A 19788-nucleotide genomic window follows, 5' to 3' on the forward strand; every position below is an offset into this window, starting at 1 on the left:
GCTGTGATGTCCATGAATATCACCGGCATGTCCATAACATCTGTATTCTTTACCTCCAATGATGGCTGAGTCTCTGTTGACTCCATCAGGAATCACCCTCTCCTCATTGAAGGGGAACTCTGCATCTGAAAACAGATGGGGGAGAGAAAAATTCAAACGGTACTTTCACACATAAAGAGACTACAGTATAAGAATGTCTAAGATGTTTTATATTTATTCTAGCAATAAAACTCACTCGAATAGCTTCACTAGACCATTTGTGCACATGAAAAATACCAGACGGGTGGTTAAAGAACATTTCAAGGTTAGGCCAATACTAACATGTCACAGTCCTGCTTGCAGCTAGACAAAAATAGAACTTTTGGTCTTTCAGCATCAAAAAGTCACAAGGACTAATTTCATGCTCAACATGTAGTGAATTATAACTACAAACGTTTTGCTTTTCATTGCCGAAGCAAAGAGCCAGTGTCCAGTTTCTTCTATATTTGCTCCAGCTTTACTGCGGTCATATATCATACAGACAACTGGATGGATATTGAGCATCCTCAGGGGAGGACTCGTGCCGTTTATTTAATGTATGGTTGTTTCATGTATTTCATTAAAGATCCATGACAGGTTAAGAGGTTAATAACAGCTGCTGCGTGTCCACTGTAATTCTCTGTACGCAACAATTATCTAATTGCTGTGATTCTCCCTGAATGGACAAAAGTGCAGGGCAAATGAGCGGAGAGAGAGATGAGAGATGAGAGGTTGAGATGAGCGGAGGAGGTGGTGGGTGATAAAAAGAGGATGAAGATATTGTTGAGATCTACAATAATAGCAGTTTTTTAATTTGTACATATTGTCTGTAGTTTCTATTCAGGAATCAGCACAAACATACAAATAAAAGCTTTGATAGAGCTGCAGACAAGCGGGCCTTATTGCACGCAACAATCTGAATATATGCGGCACAGACTGCTTCACCCTGCAATGAGCTGTCAGCTATTTCTGCTGCTGACTGCATAGTTCTCCAGGGAGGTAAAGAGCATGAGTAAGACAGAGAAGAGGAGTCTGGGGTGGGAAAAAGAGGTGAAAACTGGGAAGCAACAGAGGGGAGGAGAGCAATCAGACTCATTATAGTCTGTCAGCTGTCAGCTGTCTGGATGTGTTTGGATATAATGACGAGAATTGTATCTGAAAAGATGAGAGACGGGCAGAGAGGAGAGGAGAGCAGAGAGAAACAATAAAGTAGAAGGAAGTTTAGAGGATGGGATCTGAAAAAACAAATAAAAAAATCAATGGGAAGACATATGGCGGATTGAAGGAGGCCTGGATGAATTATAGATTAGATCTATCTATAGAAAATGTAAAGCAAAATAAATCATTTCTGTGGAAGGAGAATGGAGAGCTGACTCTGAGTTTGGACCTGGAGTCCAGATCAATGGACTGCATCGATCTCAGATAGCTCAATGCTCCCAAAGGCACAGTTGGCACCAAGCCTGCATCCAGAATAATGACACTGAAATTCTAAACACTGGTGTGGACTGCAACCTTAGACACAGGAGTGCTATGGAATGTGTGTGTGTACATGTCCAAGATATAAGTAGAGTTAGAGTATGTAAGTATAAAATGGATTCATTACAGAGCCAGAGCCAGAAACAGAAACACGAGCACATTTCATTTGCAGTGATGTCTGTGCTGTGGGAAGTTATTAGCCATTATTAAGTAACTTATGATATTCTCCTGGACATTTAAAATAATCCTCACCTGTGTTGTCCAGACGCCAGGGATCCGTGGCCGCAGACATTGGTGGGATGGTTAGAGGTGACGACCCACAGTTGGACTCCACCAGTTTGCCCTGGTAAGACACCGGCGTGGCGGCTGCAGGTTGTCTGTCTGTCTGACCGTTTGTCGGTGTAGCCTGGGTCTGTGCAACTGTTCTCAGTGCAGACTTGAGAGGGGCGACGCCGTTGAACTGTACCCGAGATAGACACCCAACAAAGCCCGGGGTGTTGTAGCGCTCAATAAGCACTGGGTCTATGTGTCCAGTTTCTGTATGGAGACACAGAGTTGGAGAGAATAACATCTTGTTATTGTTTAATGAGACTGAAAAAGAGACCAGCAATCGGTTCTGGTCTTCTGCAGCAGGAACCAGCAATCTCAGGCACTGACCACAGCAGCTTTTACAGAGAAAGCATCAGCGCTGATTATCTGAAACTCACAACAGAGATGAACACATACACACTTTCTCTAGATGCTCAAAATCCTATCCACACACACTCAAACCCTGGTAGGCACAACTTTTGCTGATGCAGAGACACAGTAAACCAATACTCGAATAAGAATCTGCACAAATGAGGAGGGAAGAAAGCAAGAGAGACGAGGAGGAGGCTGGAGGAGGAGGGAGAAAACAGAAGACGACACTGACATTGACCTCTAATGTCAAATAAAAAGGATGGATAATGCATTAACAACCCCTCTGCTCTTACAGTCTTTCTTTCTCTAAATTCCATCTCCCCTCAAAGGATATCTCAGTAGCATAGATTGCAGATTGTACATGTTTCTAAAGCAGAATGCAGCTATGTGAGTTTCAGTCTCTATGGCAAACAGAGAGGAAAATAAGATTAGGCTCATAGACACAGAAGTGGACATGATGCCACCCATTTGTTTATGGATTAACTGCTTTGAAGCCTTGAGTTTGGCATTTAAGCTGTTGCCAGATTGTTTTTTGTAGCCAGAAGTGACCATGAGGATGGATGAGACTTAGAAACCCTGGTAGCGACTTGTCAATCACAAGGTGCCACACTCCAAAGCATAACTCGCTTTAATGTCTATTTTACTTTTAATGAGACCATTATTTACAAAATGAAAATTGTGCTGTATTGGAGAATACTTGAAACCATCGACTAAGACCATAAGCTCATTAAGAAAATGTTTACTGAGACAATAAATCAAGTGAAAAGTAGGGTAATTTTCTCATAGACTTCCATGCGAGCAGACATTTGCATTGGCCTCACAAAAATGCAATGTCCACTTCTTTTATACAGTCTGACTGAGCTTATACAGTGTTATCTTATGTACAGTATTTATGGTGGTTTTGCTTAACATCTAAGCATTCAAGCAATGGACATACTCCTATAAACAGTCCTCCTCTTTCCTCTCTTGTTTAAAACACATTTTGCTTGTAAATGGACTTTCCATATACCGCTAGTTACTTTGCTTTCTTGTTGCCCACTGTGCTTACATTTCACAGTAACTCTTTCCCCGTGACCACCATCATAATTTAGAGAATTACCTGGGGTCCACCTATTGCCATGGCAATCCAGACAAATCCAGACATGCCTGTTCAAATGCTGCAATTTGTGCACTTTTATCTCTGAGTCACAGTCTGTTTCTCTCTCTCCTATGACTTTCATCTCTTTTTATCTTTCAAAGAGAATTACTGAGCTGGCCAGCTGAGCTCAGACCAGCCAATGCTATATCCCTGTTCAGTCTATGGATTCTATAGGCTGTTTGTAGGTAAAGCGCAGCATATTTTCCAGTGTTGACACATATTGATTTTTACTGACAGTTATTTGGAACTGAAAAATGTTGACTGGGGAGTTATTTGTTCTCTCTGAGCTGATATGGCCCAGGGGCATTCATTAAAAACAATCTAAGTGTTAAATCCACTTAAAATGATTCAGTGTTTGTCTGACGTAAGCTCACATTAGCACTCACATCAATCATCAAAAATGCTTGTTATATCTTTGAATACATACAGAGGATGATTCTTGTTGATTGTTCACACAGACATTGCACACAGACACACACGTAACTGATAGATAAGATAAGATAAGAGAGGAGAAACTGCAGGTAGCAAACAAAATGATTAAAAAAGAAATCCTGGACTGATTTCAAAAGAGCCAAACTGTCTTCAACACTTCCACAGTGTTTTCGAGGGAATATTTTATTCCTTCACATGACCTCTGGCTGTATGTGCACATAGAGCTAGGTTTAAATATTTACATGCATGGCTGCTCTGCTGCTTCACAACTGAGCCACACCCAGAAGGAACTGCTGTTTGGACAATCCTGCAGCAAAATATGAACTAGGGATGACTAACTAGAGTACTGCTGTGTATGTCTGTGTGTCTGTTTGTGTGTCTGTGTGTTTATTTATTGAATCGTGTTATGTTAGATGATGGGGTTCTGAGTATCTGGACATGGCTTATAATGTAATTTTCTCTCTTTATTCCATTTTGATGGGCGTAAAACAAGTGTGTGTTTATAAGTGTGTGTGTTTGTGCACTATTGATTGTGCTGCCAGGAATAGAGCTCAGTGCTATCTGAGTCTGCTACGTATTCATCATCTGACCAGACCTCCTTCAGACACTGGCATTGTGTGTGTTGATACAGGCTCTGCAGTTTAGTTTTCCTAGTTCATCGATGAGGCACTAATGCTACCGCGTGCGCGGCATCACGCGTCTGATGAGCCACCGGAGAGCACAGACGAAATGCTTTCAATCACTTCACACCTTATAAACGGTGTGGATGGTGTGTACGTGAGAGTGTGTATGTATTTGCATATGCGTGGGGGTGTGCAGAATAGGTGGAGAGAAGGACACGGTAGGGAAAGAAGTCCCTTACAGTAGGCAGAGTGAGCAGAATATTGATAACTTATGAATACAGAGTATGAATACAAGCCTTCTCTCTCCTGTATGCCTGAACATGTGTTGATCACTGCAGAGGCCTGTGTGTGAATACTAATCTGCTCTCTGTTGGGAGTAAAGAAGCCTGATTAGCATACAATGCTATGAATAAATGGCCGACAAGCATCCCTTGTTTCAGATTTTTTCGTGGCCAGTGATTTCACAAGGGGGTGTTCCTTAGAAAGCAGCATGTTTTCAATTTAAATGACATATTGTTAACCATAAACATCACACATTTAATATGGACCGAGGGCTGGGTTGTCTCTGATAAGAGGCCTCAATGGTTTTAATGGCATCACATCCATTTAGTACTTATGGAGGAACAAGAGATGCACACAATTACACATCTAATGCAACCCACCACTTTAATCCTGCAAAAACTCCACCTTGTGAATGTTCAGGTGTTGGTTCAGCTCTATAAAAAACGACATGCATACTGGAAGAAAGGAAATAACGTAAATAGCTTAGAATATAATGCAGTGACATATAAAATGAGCATTAGAAGCTTTTATTGATAAGGTTATCAATAAAATAAAATGAACAAAATATCTCTGCATGAACACCCCCACCCCCACCCCACATGGTTCCTATTACAAGTTTTCCAAAAATCTTATGATTGAGTGTGTAAAAATGAGGCATTATCTAATGCAACTTTTTACGAATTTAGGAGGAATATATAGGTTCAAATAGACAAAAAAACATAAATGTGTATTGGCGGTTTTCTTTCCACTAGTCTGAAAAAAATATGTTATGGAAGCAAAATAGCCCCAAGCCTCAAAAATGACAAGTGCATGAAAACACAATATTTTTTTTTTACTGCAGAGTCTTGCTTTAACATTATTTTGTCCATTCCCAATACTTAACACCATACATAAAAATACATAAACCTTGTTGAGGAGTAATTCTCACCACACACTGATCTTAAGGCTTGTAATCCCTTACTTTACTTGCCTTGGTGGCTTCTAAAGGGGCTTTACAGACGGATCAATAAAACATTTGCAAGTACCTTCACACTGAAACCAAGAGCTCTCAACGCACTAATCATGATTAGAAAAGAGCAAAGACTAATCCCTTGGGCTTCAGACTGCAATAATGAAATGTACCATGATTACACCCTACGAATGTGTCGTACCATGTACCATATGTGACCCCTCACGCACCCACACACCCACCCACCCACACACCCACCCACCCACCCACCCACACACACACACACACACACACACACACACACACACACACACACACACACACACACACACACACACACACACACACACACACACACACACACACACACACACACACACACACACACACACACACACACACAGAGTTCAGCATGTTGATCAAAAGATTGCACCTTCGGATGTTACCAGGGTGGCCAGTGGCATTACATGAATAATTCAAAAGGTGAGGCAGCACAGGGCAGCACATAAAGCTGTGACGTCAAGGCTGAAGTGAGGACAATGGGTTGGGATGTGTTTTGGGGATTGTATGAAGAGGAGAAAGAAAGGAAGTTGGGGGAAATAGGAAGGGAGGATGGAGAGGACTTTAGAACAAGGAAAGAGAGGGAGGGTGTGGCTGCATCTCCAAAAAGGGCTTGTGGTGAGGGGAAAGGTGAGAGGCATGAGAGGAGGAGGAGGAGGAGGAGGAGGAGGAGGAGGAGGAGGAGGAGGAGGAGGAGGAGGAGGAGTGGTGTTTCAGTGTGTCTGGATGAGTGGATGAAAAAAAGAAAGTGGAGTGGGAAAGAAATGGGGTGACAAGAAGGGCGCTTGAATGGAAGGGCAGGGTAGAAGAGATCAAACACAGTTGCCATGGCAACAAATGAAAGCTGATGCAGGGGTGAGAGGCAGAAAAAGAAGGGGGTGGGGTTAATGAAAGTATGATGCATTAGAGACATATGAAAAGAATATTAATAGGAATCCACCCACCACACCCTTTGTAATACAAGAACTAATATGTAACATGCAGCACACACACACACACACACACACACACACACACACACACACACACACAGACACACACACAAACCAATCCCTGGTCACGGCTGATGAACCACAAAGAGGGACACACAGAGAAAGACAGAGAAAAAGAGAGAAAAAAAGAGAAAGAGGCATAGGGAAATGTAAAATAATTAATCAAAAAGCTAAATAATAGAAAATTAGGTCAAAAGAGGAAAAAAGAAAAAGTGACCTAAAAACTGCTTGTAATTCTCTTCAAATCTTTTTCTTCTTCTTCATGTTTTTTCTTGGTGTGAATGTTTTTTTCTATAACAACCAAAGCAAAGTTTGATAATAAAGCCAAAAACTACAAATTGTCCACAACTTTTCTTCTTCTTTGAATATTGCTCCTTGTGCACTTCTGTATTTGGTTGTAAATGTGGTGATCTTCTCTAAACTCTTAGTAGGAATGAAATAAAACAGCATGATAACTGATGTAATCTGCAATGAACAGAAATGTTTAGAGAGAGGAGGATGGAGAAACGGTGGGAGTGATGGATTAAGAAGGTGAAGGTGGAGATTAAGAGGGCGGAGGTGGAGAGTAACAGATGAATGATAAGGGAGATAACATATGAAGTAGACATATGACTGTTAGTTTAAGACACAGAAAACACACCTGTGGTTGAAACTCCCTACTGAACACACACACACAAGCACACACACAGGTGTATTTATCAACGCCACCTAGAGCTTCCTCCTCCACCAGCATGTCAGCTCGTACAGCCAAGAAACACAGACATAACAAGACGCAGCAACAAACAGAGCAGTAAAACAATTAATATGCGACTGATTTTTTCCTTCTGACTCAGACACACACACACACACACACACACACACACACACACACACACACACACACACACACACACACACACACACACACACCAGGGTTCTGTCTAATTTGCCTGCAATCCAATTACTTCAGAAGGTGGATTGCCTTTAAAATTCAAAAGCATCACACATTTGGCTTAATGTCAACCTATGGGGAAATCATGTTTAGCAGCAAATGTTAATCACATTCAGAGCAACAGAGACGATGGATTACTCAGACCTTGGCACACTCATGCATATGCAAGAACACATGAAATGAAGACACACAGGTACACACACACACACAGACACATACACACATATATGCAAGTGTAGTTACCTGTGTGGAGTTTGCGTCAGTGTCTGTATACAGTATATGAGACAAACCAGTTTCCTCTCCTCTTCTGTCAATCGCTCTTCCTCTATTTGCTGTGTGGATCTCCTGACACGGTACCTCTCTATCTCTCTCTCTCTCTCTCTCTGTCTGTATTTCTCTCCCTCTCTCTCTCACTGCAGTGCAGTCCCACCCCCACTCCGACACAGCAGCTGGAGAAAACCTGGTTCCTGGATCCACACTGCCAGTGGATCAGGACTTACCAGAATAAAGTACAACTAGTGGTGGTAGCCAGGGAGGATGGCATGATGTCATCCTTACACACACACACACACACACACACACACAAAGCAGTGGCCACTTACAGGTATGTCCATCTCGATTCAAAGGCACACTCAGATAAAAGCGATTATACATCGAGATAGGAGAGGGAGAAAACTACTCTGTGTTATCGGCTTCATCTAACATCGCAGTTCATCATCGCTTTAATCAGTCAGGACGTCTGGTGGCTCTGCCCAAAGGTCACAACACAAAAGACAGGCATTGAACCAGTGGCTACCTGAAAAGAAGGACATTGATTGTACTTTATCATGGCGTGCAGTGGAAACCATTCAGCAGTGAGTGAAGTTCATGAGAATGTTACTTAATTAGTCAGTGATAAAGAATCAATAGACTCAGCTCTATTGTGTGCAGATGGGTGACAAAGTAAAGGACAAAACAACTTTAAATGTATTCATAAGGTGTTGTTGTTACAAGAGCCACCAGATCAGCTTCAGTGAAGTCTCTGCAACTCTACTACTATTACTTCATTTGGTATTTAGATGATGGTGGTCAGATCATATTCTACCATAGGTGTTGTGGTTGAGATCTTGTGACTGTGAAGGCCACAGCATATGATTCACATCATTTTCATACTCATCACAACATTCAGTGACCCCATGTGCCTGATGGATGTGGGTGTTATCATCCTGGAAGAGACAATCAGGATAGAAACGTTTCATGAGTCAGGAAATCAGAATCAACTGGGAATGTTCAGAATTTTCTCTCTGATCTCTGATTCCAGTTTTTGTTTTCTGTGTATTGTATTTGTTCATGCATTCTATGTAAAGTGACTTTGAGTATCTTTAAAAGCACTATATAAATCTGATCAATTATCATACTTATTTTATTTCATTACGTCATTTATTCTGGTTTTTCCTTTAATTCGTCAACCATCTGTATATAGTAACTGACTGCTGAATCCTCTAAAAAAGAAACCATAAAAACATCCTCAGCAGGACAATGAAATGATTTATTAATGCACCGATGCTTCGAGCAAACGGCCTCCTCAGCTTGCAAAGTGGATTCTGCTGAGTGCTGATAAAAAAGGGTGAAATGTCCTTGAATTAATAAGTTGTTTAATTAGAGTGCTATCGTGGTAATATCTTACTAATTAGTTAAAAAGGTCTGGATCTTTGACAAACTGTATGTTGACAAACCACTTTGTATACTGTATTTGAAACATACACATGTTCACTTCAAAACGTTTTTGCATATTAATATGCTCTTAAAGAGGTATATATGAATGTGTTAAAGCTATACTATGCAGGATTTTTCTAAAAAAACAAACAAGTCATGGTCTCAAACTAGAGTAATCCCTCAGTCATCACTTACGACAAGTGTGTGTCTGTATCTGCAGAGACCTGCCCTCTGCCTGAATTTTCTTATTGTCTTCTCATTTTGCTGTGTTTCTGAATGCCAGTCTTTGGGCACTGGGTGTGTGTGCTGCCATGCATGTGCAAACACACATCCAAGAGTAAGCTACGAAAATGACTGACACAGCGCTTAGAAAAAAAGAAGAAGAAAAAAAGTGAAACGCCAAGTGGATAAACCTTGTTCTGGAATGAGAGTGTGTCTGGGGTTGGTTTTCATTTTGGCTGCCGTTTTAATGCTGCAGGTGGTACACTGGTAACTGGCGCCAGGACACGCACTTCTGGTGTCGTTCAGCTGGTGGGAGGAGGGGCCAACTTTGAATGTTGTATTTGTTGTATATAAGTGACAATTCCTGCATATTATTCCTTATTTTTAAATTGTATCTAAAATTAGATATATTAAACAACAAATAAACATATTCAGAATTTTTATTTTATTTTAGGGATTATCGGGTATAATATATTAATTTGGCAATGAAAACAATCTTGGGCTCCATCAATGTATACTCAACTCTCCTACTTGGTTTTCAAATAGTTTATATAAAATCTATAAAGTCTGCTTACTTTTCTGCATCCAAGTTAAAAATACCAATATAGTAACACTGAAAAAATGATTGTAAATTCATAAAAGCTGAGCTCCTTTAAACAAGAATCGTGCTTTATTTTGCCTTATTTTAAGTAAACCTTATCATGATTTGCAATATGGTATACTGACAGATGGATTAGCAGAGAGGGATTAATTCCTCAGCCGACAGATCCACACAGACAGTGAAGATATTCCTGCTTATGGTGCTGGCAAGACGTCAGGCAGATGGTTAAAAATTATGGTTATTAAACAGGGTGCTTGCAGTTAATACCACTAATAAGTGTCATCTAAAAGGCAATTTTCTTCAAGTTTACTTTTCAAAAAGGCAGTTTGGTTCAGAGCATGCCCTGCTGAAAATGGCTTCCTAATCCATCTTGCGGGTCAATATATGTTTGAAGTGAAAGAAAAGCCCTATTCAAAAGGAAGCTCATAAAAAAGCCACACAAGAGAAAAGACTTCTTAATGCAAATAATAGCCATTATGCCTCAAAGTTCCTCAGAGTAAAGCCATCACCTGGGAACAGCAGTATGACTTAGAGCCTGTGTAAAATAATTGGCAGCACCCTTGGGGAACAACGTGTTAAATGTGTGTGGGCAGAGTGAACAGAACAAGAGAGGCTGGGAGGAGGAAAAAAAAAGAAGAGAAAAATCTGAATTTCAGTGTGGGACTGATGTACATGTCCTTTACAAGTAACCCTCAGGGCTACAATCATCTGTCTCTAATAGCACTTTCACAGTGTCACTATTTTTCTTGCTCTCTCTCTGCCTTTGGCTCTGAATTTATTCCCTTGGACATACACACTCACATACACTCCATGCACACACACTTACACACACCGACAGATTTGTGGCACTGAGGACTGGGTTGGAGCGTGTCTGCTGTTCTGGCTAATGTATGACTCATGTCCCCCATATATTCCACTGAGACGCAGAGACCCAGGGAGCACAGACCCATACGCAGTACATCAACCCATCAACACACACACACACACACACACACACACACACACACACACACACACACACACACACACACACACACACACACGGATGCATGATGACAGGAAGCCTAAGCTTACATGTACGGATATGCGGCTAAGCACTGATGTATGTATACAGTTCTCTTTACACACTGCATGTTGTGACTGCATCCGGCTGCAGCAGTGTCAGTAGCATGGACCGCATGTAACAGGCTGAAACATCCCTCTGCTTCATGATCAATACCACTTTAGTACAATTACCCTTGGCAGCAAATACAGTAGATCTCATGACCCTGGACCTGAGAGATTCACACCGGCAGCTACAACAATCAAAAACAATTAAGTAGACAAAGGTTTGTTCTCAAAAATCAAAGTTGTCATTGGGCTGACCACACTGACCACTTAACATTCAAACAAGGTACAGGTGTTTGTCGGTTTATGCAGGAAGTAAATAAAAAAATAATAAAAAGGGCATATAAGGCATGCGGCCTACAAGGCACGGCATCATGTTTTCTCCATTTAAGGGCACCTATTAGTGCACTGCATCTAATTTTCCCCACTGGAAGGAAACCCTAGAGGCACTTCATCATGTTTTATCCAAGAGGGCACTTTTGCTTCAGTTCTTTTGAACATGGGGGCGTGGATCGGGGCAGTCAATCCCCCTGATTCCACCAGTGAGACTCAGGCTAAGCCAGCTTCAGCTTTTACTGCTAGTTTGAGGCAGTTCTTCACATGCATTAAGTGCTGGGCAGGTATCTCAGCCAGAGCTGCAACTAAAAATGATTTGCATTATGATTAATCGGACTATAATTTTCTCTGTTAACTGATTATTCATTTGTTCTATACAATGTAAAAGAAACAGTAAAAAAGGGCCAGTCATTATCTGTCAGAGCACAAGATGACATCATCAGATTGCTTTTTTTAAATAAGTTGTTCAGTTTAAAATAATAAAATCAGAATAAAATCAGAAGATTATTATACGGGAGAGGCTTGAAATAGGGCATGTTTGGCAAGTCATAACCTCAAAAGACATGTCAAAGAATAATAAATGGCTGTTGAGGAAACAGAATGGTGACAGAGCCCACGGCCCATTGATGAAAGCCTCTGGATATGCAATATTACTTGTCAATTAATTGTATCAGCTCCAATACTAACCACTGTTATGATTATATCTGTTCAGACCTTTTTGACTGTTGTGACCCAAGTGGAGCATTGACTTTATTCAGGGGGCATAAGTCAATGCTCATAAAGAAATGCTTGCAAACACACACAAGAAAACATCAATTTACTTTTTCTGTCTCCACTGCTTGTATCTAATTTAATGACTTAAATTATAGTATCTTCTATTCCTGTGTTTAAAATGACAATTTAAGGTAAATAAACCAATCACAACACAACAGTGGAACCACACAAATGCAATATAAAGCTTCCATACTTCCATACTATTCAAATGAAAAAGCCTTATTGGATATTGGGGTCCTAATCAATAGCACCCTTGTAAGCAGATGTAGAAGTATCATGTTCATGTGATAACAGAATTGTCAGCTAATAGAAAAAAACATGTTTTCTGTATGTTATTGATGATTTTAGAAGCAGTGTTTGGTTATCTGTGCATGCTTTCTGTGTATCTCTCTTTCTGTGTATCTCTCTATTCTTTAATGTCTACCTCACTTTAGCTCTACCATCTTTATTCCAGCCAGCTTATCCCATTCCACAATCAGCAGACTGTGAGGTGATAGAGGAGACGTCGCTGTGATCAGTATGTGCGTTTGTGTGTGTGCTCTCTACCAAACACAGAGTCTCTGTCTCCTAGAAATAGAGGATCTGATAGCTCAGCTGTCTGACAGCCTCTCTTGTCTCTGTGGTCCTAACACAGAAGTGGAACAGATCTGATGAGATGTGCAAAATCACACGTCTCCTTTTGTTCTGTTTCCCTCCTCTCTCTGTCTCTCTCATCACAATATTCCCATCATCCTTCTGTTTCCCTCCTTCTCTTCCAATCCAATTACCTCCTTGTTTCCTTGCCCTGTCTATATGTATTATTTTGTTATACTGTTTACGAAAGACTTATAGTAACATCTCTATGTGTTGAGTGTGTTGAGTGTTTTGATGTGTAAAGGCTGCATAAGAGCAGATTTCTATATGAGTTGAAGCTGTTTTGGCATGTGCAGTGACTTTGTCCTGCGTGTCCTTAGAGCATCTGTGCTGTGTTAGTTGGGTGAAGATGGATTGCTATGTTGTGTGTGTGTGCATGTGCCTGTTCAAGTGCCTGCGTGTGCGTGCATGGTGTTGCATTCCCAGGGGTTCTGGTGGTGTGTGCAGCAGTCGATAACTCTGGCTGGTAAGTGAAGTCAGCCATTACTTCAACCTCACTGACTTTCTCGGCACTTGAAGTAGAGGACAAAAGAGAGAAGGAGAAAGGAAGGGAAGAGAGAAGAAGAAGCTGCAGCAAGATGCCAATAATGAGATACAATCTTCCATCAGAGGTGCAATATGAGCGACTACGGAAACTAATAAAACTGACCCAAATCAAGCCAAAACCACAGCTAACACTATGACAACCTAAATAGCTTAATTAGGTCAATAGGCTGTTGATAATTAGCAGAATTAAAGTCTAAGGTGTTGGATCAGATGATTTAGTGCTGACCTATGGCAAGTTAATTCAGTGGGAAAAAATACACTGATGAAAAAGATCATGTGATGTGTCAAATTAGCCGTGATTGACCAACCAAAATAGACACACTGGAGGGAAAGTCCACCTGAAGTAAAGGTTGGGGATTATTATGATCTGAAAGCTATCTTGCTGGTCATACACTAAGGAAATCCAGGCCAGTCTAATGCAAGGCAACAAAATATCAATGTAATTTTAACGAGACAGCATGATGTTTTCCAGATTTCATAACTTTATCAGGCACCGATGTGGGAGAGATGGCTGGAGGTGGGATCATGCTGTTTTAAATCCAGGTTATGCTGCTCAGACAAGCTATAAACACACATGTGAGTGATATTACACATGTTCTTGGCTGCTTTTTCTAAATAAAAAAAAATCTGCAAGTTGCATCCAGAAAGAATCTATAAACAATAAATAGAAGATTTGAGTTTCATAGTCCCCCTGCAAGATATAACTCTTTCAGTCCTCTGGTACCCTCTAATGGACAGAATGAGTAACTACAGACTCCTTTCTGTTGGACAGGACAGAAAAGCCCATGCAGAGGTTATAGTCTGTGTGTATTTGCATTTATATATATATATATATATATATATATATATGTGTGTGTGTGTGTGTGTGTGTGTGTGTGTGTGTGTGTGTAATGTGTTCATGCTGTATATAAACATACAGCATGAACACATTACAATAGACATTGAGAACCGAAGTATGACAACACTAAGTCCAGGCTTTTAATGTGATTGTTTTTATCTGGTTTAACAAACATGGATAAGCTCCAGTTGACAGCAAGGCAACCCACATACATTAATGACATTGTAATAACTGCATGGATGCTTTATTTTCTTGAAAATCTATTTTTTTTCTGCCTAAATAGCACCAACCATACTTCTCTCTCATCCACAATCAAGTTGTTTATCATGTAATCTGGTAACTAAAGCTTCCAAACACGTACTTTGAACCATGGTGGGTTGTGGGGTAGAGTGGTATGGTTTGAGTTGAGAAAAAAACCCATAATAAATGTGGTGAAAGTCTGCACAGTGTGAAATTGGTTAAAAAACTTTAGACCAGCTGGCATACTCACCAAAGACTTTGCCCAAGAACAGCGTCTTGACCAGGTTGAACTGTGTGTCGGAGGCGTCAGGAAGGGTGTAGCTGACTGGAGGGTAATGATCCAACTGGAACAGCAGGAGAGAGAGGGAGCAAGAGATAATATATTAGTCTCTGCATTTTAAAGAGTCTGGCTCCTAAACTACTGATCACAGCCTTTTAAAGACACGCAGCCTAAGCCCTGCATCAGCACATTAAACAGATGAAGAAGAGATGGTAATTCATTGCTGTCAGGCATTTTAAAGCTAGAACACAGCACAATCAAAGGCTCAATGGCTCCCTCTTGTGGTCCACATTGTTCAGTAAAGGGGGAACCACTAAGTTCATAATCCTTCATATTTTTCTCACAACCCAGAAACAACAACTCCAGACACTAGACAAGACAACTCAATAACCCCACAAGAAACAAGGACACTTTTGTGGGTTATCAAATATCAATCCAAGTCTGACTCTTGCTCTTAGCCATGCATATCATATATTGTTGTTTTCAAGACTGGTTATGCTGTGCAAAACACTATAATTTGGTATATGAGTGATAATATACATATTTTCTGATTTTATTACAGAAGTCCTGAGCAAGTGAAAAAAATAAGTCTGATCGAAATTGTTTTCTTTTGTGTTTGATTTAAGAACAGGTTTTAAAAAATGTTTTGCAGGTGAATGCAGTGAGGATCATTTGTGTTTGTTGTTATAATACTCATTTTGGCCACAAGAGCCTGAAGTTCTCCACTACCTCATATTCTATATAGGACTAAAAAACTTTTTTTCCGCAGGTCACTTTTAATTTCTTCAGAAATTGAACTTAAACACCCCTTTGTGATGCACTACAACCTCTTGTGGCCAAAATGAGAATTACCTTGAAAAAGTATACCGAAAAACCATTTTCGTCGACCTGTTTTACCTGATGAAAAAACAAATTTAGGAATTGCAGCAAAAATATTTTTGTTTCACCTGTTTCTTAAGTCATAAACACAGAGAGAAACAATTAGGATCATATATTATTCTAAAAAATCCATCTGTTGTGCATCTTTTATGACCATTCTCTGATCTCTCACTATACATCAGGAGCAAAATGCATGAAAATCCTCATATTGAGTGGTGTCAAAATCTCACTCCATACTGTATCATGGTTGCTCACAGAAGTCTCACTAGACCAAATGATTAAAGAAAACCTCTTAATCAGAAAGTTGTTAATTTTGTTTTTCCTTTTTGTTTAGTCAAGCTAGTCACGGCTGAATGCAAACTCAAAAGCCATCTTCCATAATGATCCTACAAACAAACAGCTCTTCATCAGGACTCGAGATAAATGATCACACATTAATTAACAATATGCAATTTCTAAAGTCTGCGGTGGGCTCAAAGTCTTCTCTGAGAACTTAAAACTGAGAGAAGAAACAGCATGTTCTCAGAGAAGAGCGTCAGTGGAGATGTGAGAGCTGAGAGGGTGATGGAGGGAGGGAATACACCACTTTAATATCCCTGCAACATAATTAACTTGTTATTGCTGTTTCACTGAAGTTTCTAATTAGCTTGAAGGCTGCAGCCGCCGCTATTGACGAGAATAATTTCAACCCCACAAATTGGTTTCTGTGTGTGTTCCAGAAATAAAAGATCTTCCTTTCCCCACTTCTCTCCGCTCGCAGGAGAACTGTATCTCAGCTTACACCGGCCTGCAGAATGCAAACCAGCGGCCAAAGCCAGGGGAGGGAGGCTGATTGAAAACAATGACTTTTGTTACTGTGTGTTTTACTGGAAATATGTTCTATTGATGTGCTGAACAGCTGTCATGGCCTGTTAGCAGGGAGCTGAGCCGGACTGTCACTAAAGCGCTGAGATTTTTGTGTGTATTCGCTCTTGTTTACAGGTTTGAATCAGTAGAGTTCTCCCGTACAGAAAATTCTCTGTACCCCCTACCTCTCTAGACTATTTTCTCCCTCTTTCGTTCGCTGCACACGCTCAAGCACACACACACATAGCATATCCTAATTTGATTCTTTCCAAAAGCCTGGTCTCAGTGGAGCATTGTGTGGGTTTTGTTTTCCACGGTGACTGGAGGGTGGGATAATGGGGCACAATTAAATTGCGCTCAGCTTATTTACTTTTATCTGAGAAAACAAATTGGCTGCACAGTCAGGGAGGCCGGTCTGAGTCTCAACATCCCGCAAAAAGGTCCACGGAGGAAGACAGCCAGGGAAGAAACCTAATTTTACCAAACTTTGTCAATTACAACCGTAATTATTGGGATCCTTTTCTTTTACATGGCCCCATTTAGACAACACAATTTTCTCCTTTAAGCGCTGTTGGTGCCTCTTAGGTTACATAAAGCTTACATAAGCAAAGTAATCAGAGGTTAGACAAAGAGAAAATTAACAACGGGTGAAATCTATTTCCCTAACTATGTGCTCAAAAAGAATCTAATTTAGCCAATGTGCTGTATATATTCAAACTAATTTACAGTACAACGAGAACTTTTTACTTGTGGCAGCTCTGTTTCCTTAATGATATCTCAGGGACAAAAAAGACTCCCATCACAGATTAAACATTAGAGAAGCTAAGTGCAAATAAATGCTAATTTTCTGTTTCTTACTCCAATAAATAGTTTGACCTCATTATCAAGTGAACTACTGAATTATTGTGTTTTCCCTCCATAGCTAGAGCCAGCCGTTCACACTAATACCAACTACTGCAACTGCTATCAGAGGGAGAGGAGGAGAGGAGAAGAGGAGGAAAAAAAAGGGGGGCAGACAAGATTAGAGAAGATGAGCGGAGAGTAAAGGAAAGGAGAGCTAAGCAGAGAGGAAGGGAGTAGAAACAAAAGGAGAAGAGAGAAATAGGACAGCAGAGACATAAGAAGAGAGGAGAGGAGAGGAGAGGAGAGGAGAGGGGAGGAGAGGAGAGGAGAGGAGAGGAGAGGAGAGGAGAGGAGAGGAGAGGAGAGGAGAGGAGAGGAGAGGAGAGGAGAGATGTGGTGCCTGAAGGGACTCTTCACTTTCATCTCTAAACCCTCACAGTGTGTGATAGTTTGAGAGAAAGCGAAAGCCAGAGATGCAGAGATGGGAACTTATTTTGATCTCGCCTTGATATGCCTTTGATAGTGCGCTAACCTGATGAGACCTCACAAACTGCTTAAAAACCCAAACAGTTGCTTCCTGCACTGCACTCTGCATGTGTGTGTGTGTGTGTGTGTGTATCAGCAGGTATTTGTGTGCACATGCATATCCACGCCCCGAAATAAGCCTCAGGACTGTGAAGGGGTTGGATACCTAAATGCATCAAAGTGATTTTATTTTGTGGGTCTACTTTCTTTATCTAAATACTTTATCTTTCCCTGCTCAACCTCCTCCTATCTCTCTGACTCGATTCCTTCCTTTTCTTGTGCTCTCCATTTTCCCTCTGCTCCCTTTTCTCTCAGATTCCAATTACCACACTCCTACTTGTCTTCCCACTTGTTCTCTGCCGCATCTTAAAACTAAACAGTCGCTTGTCTAAATGCCTTTTAGATTTGCAGCCCTGATAGCAGAGAAGTGAGACCTCCGCAGCCTCAGGTAAACACTCAACTAGCTCTTTTTACCCTGGAAATTGAGTTTGATCCACTGGCGGGCCCACCAGCATAACTGACTTTTATTGCATCTGAGGCATATCTCTGCCTCTCGCTCATGTTGTTATAGCTCGGATCAAAGCAGCTGCAACAAGGCCTCAGATGAGCAAAATAATAATGGGTTGTTTAAATTTCAAATGCTGGTGGCACGCTATAACAAAAATTGACATTTTAGGCTTTAATACATAATGCAATAATATGTGGTCCAATTTCCAAACCCAGTAATTAAGTGCACATTTCCGCCTACGATAATTCGCTTTGAACATTCAAAAACAGTATGTAGAACAAGTTCTGCACAGTTCTCTGACTGTAAATGCTGCTGATGGATGGCATTTCAAATATCATGCTGAATGACTGGAGCTCAGTCTCATGATTATATTTTTAGAACAGGTCTGGTGAAACATTAGATGTTTTGCAGTGACTCTCTAAACCTGTAATTTCAATTTTATAGCAACTTCGACATATTATTATCACCTTTTAATGGCATAATATGTAACATTTTCAAGTTAAAATGTCTAACAACAACCGGACCTTTGTTTAATATTTTACATATTATCCAAAATGTTTCCAACAACTTGAAAACTGAGAAATTCTGAACTTTAATCAAGGAAATGGCCTGTTATATTTGACTGTGTGTAAATGGTGTTTATCCTTTTTGTGCATGTGTCAATGTTGTGGTTGTCTGCAAGAAGATACACATTTTTAGGTCTTGGTTGTTTTTAACAGTCATTCAATCATTCATTACCATTAACTGCTTATCCGCACTCGGGGGGGCTGGAGCCAATCCCAGCAGACACTGGGCGAGAGGCGGGGTACACCCTGGACAGATGGCCAGACCATCGCAGGGCTGTTTTTAACAGTATATTTTAAAATGATGAAGTCATCGGAAGTCTGCATTAAGTTATCGGAGAAACAAGCTGAGCAAACATGTTCCACACAGTGTCAGAATCACACGCTGTCCTCTAGCGACCGTCATAATAATGCATGACGTGATGCAGAGTTTAATCCTTGAATATGCACTCAGGGAGGGTGGGAAAGGTGGTGTTTGGGTCGAAAAAATGTTGGACTTTCACCCAGGAGAACAGGGTTTGTGTCCCATGTGAAAACAAAAGTAAACCATGTGATTTAAACATAACAGTACTTCTGTGCCTTACTGTTGTATGTAACTACTTCACATATATTTATTTACTTTTTAAACTGTATTTTATAACACCTTACCAGGTATTTTTATGCCCTAAACATAGATCAGTGGTTTTGTAGCCTAAATTAAATGAAACTGCGAACTGTACATGTATGTATAATAACGTGTGGGCTATTTTTAGAACGCTCCACTCCACTCT

At 40.6% G+C, this 19788-nt stretch overlaps 1 protein-coding gene across 2 annotated transcripts in view; it reads right to left on the minus strand.

Annotated features, from left to right (window-relative positions):
• The window catches only part of cntnap2a (contactin associated protein 2a), a 350626-nt gene that overhangs the window by 3074 nt on the left and 327764 nt on the right, over positions 1-19788 (minus strand). For both annotated transcript variants that reach the window (XM_059327332.1, XM_059327333.1), the window contains 3 exons: positions 14825-14918; positions 1747-2031; positions 54-125 (listed from right to left, as the gene is read on the minus strand). In XM_059327332.1, the coding sequence (XP_059183315.1) occupies positions 54-125; positions 1747-2031; positions 14825-14918 (451 nt within the window). The remainder of the gene's footprint in view (positions 1-53; positions 126-1746; positions 2032-14824; positions 14919-19788) is intronic.

Source organism: Centropristis striata, chromosome 23 (genome assembly GCF_030273125.1).
Source record: "Centropristis striata isolate RG_2023a ecotype Rhode Island chromosome 23, C.striata_1.0, whole genome shotgun sequence".
NCBI lineage: Eukaryota > Metazoa > Chordata > Actinopteri > Perciformes > Serranidae > Centropristis > Centropristis striata.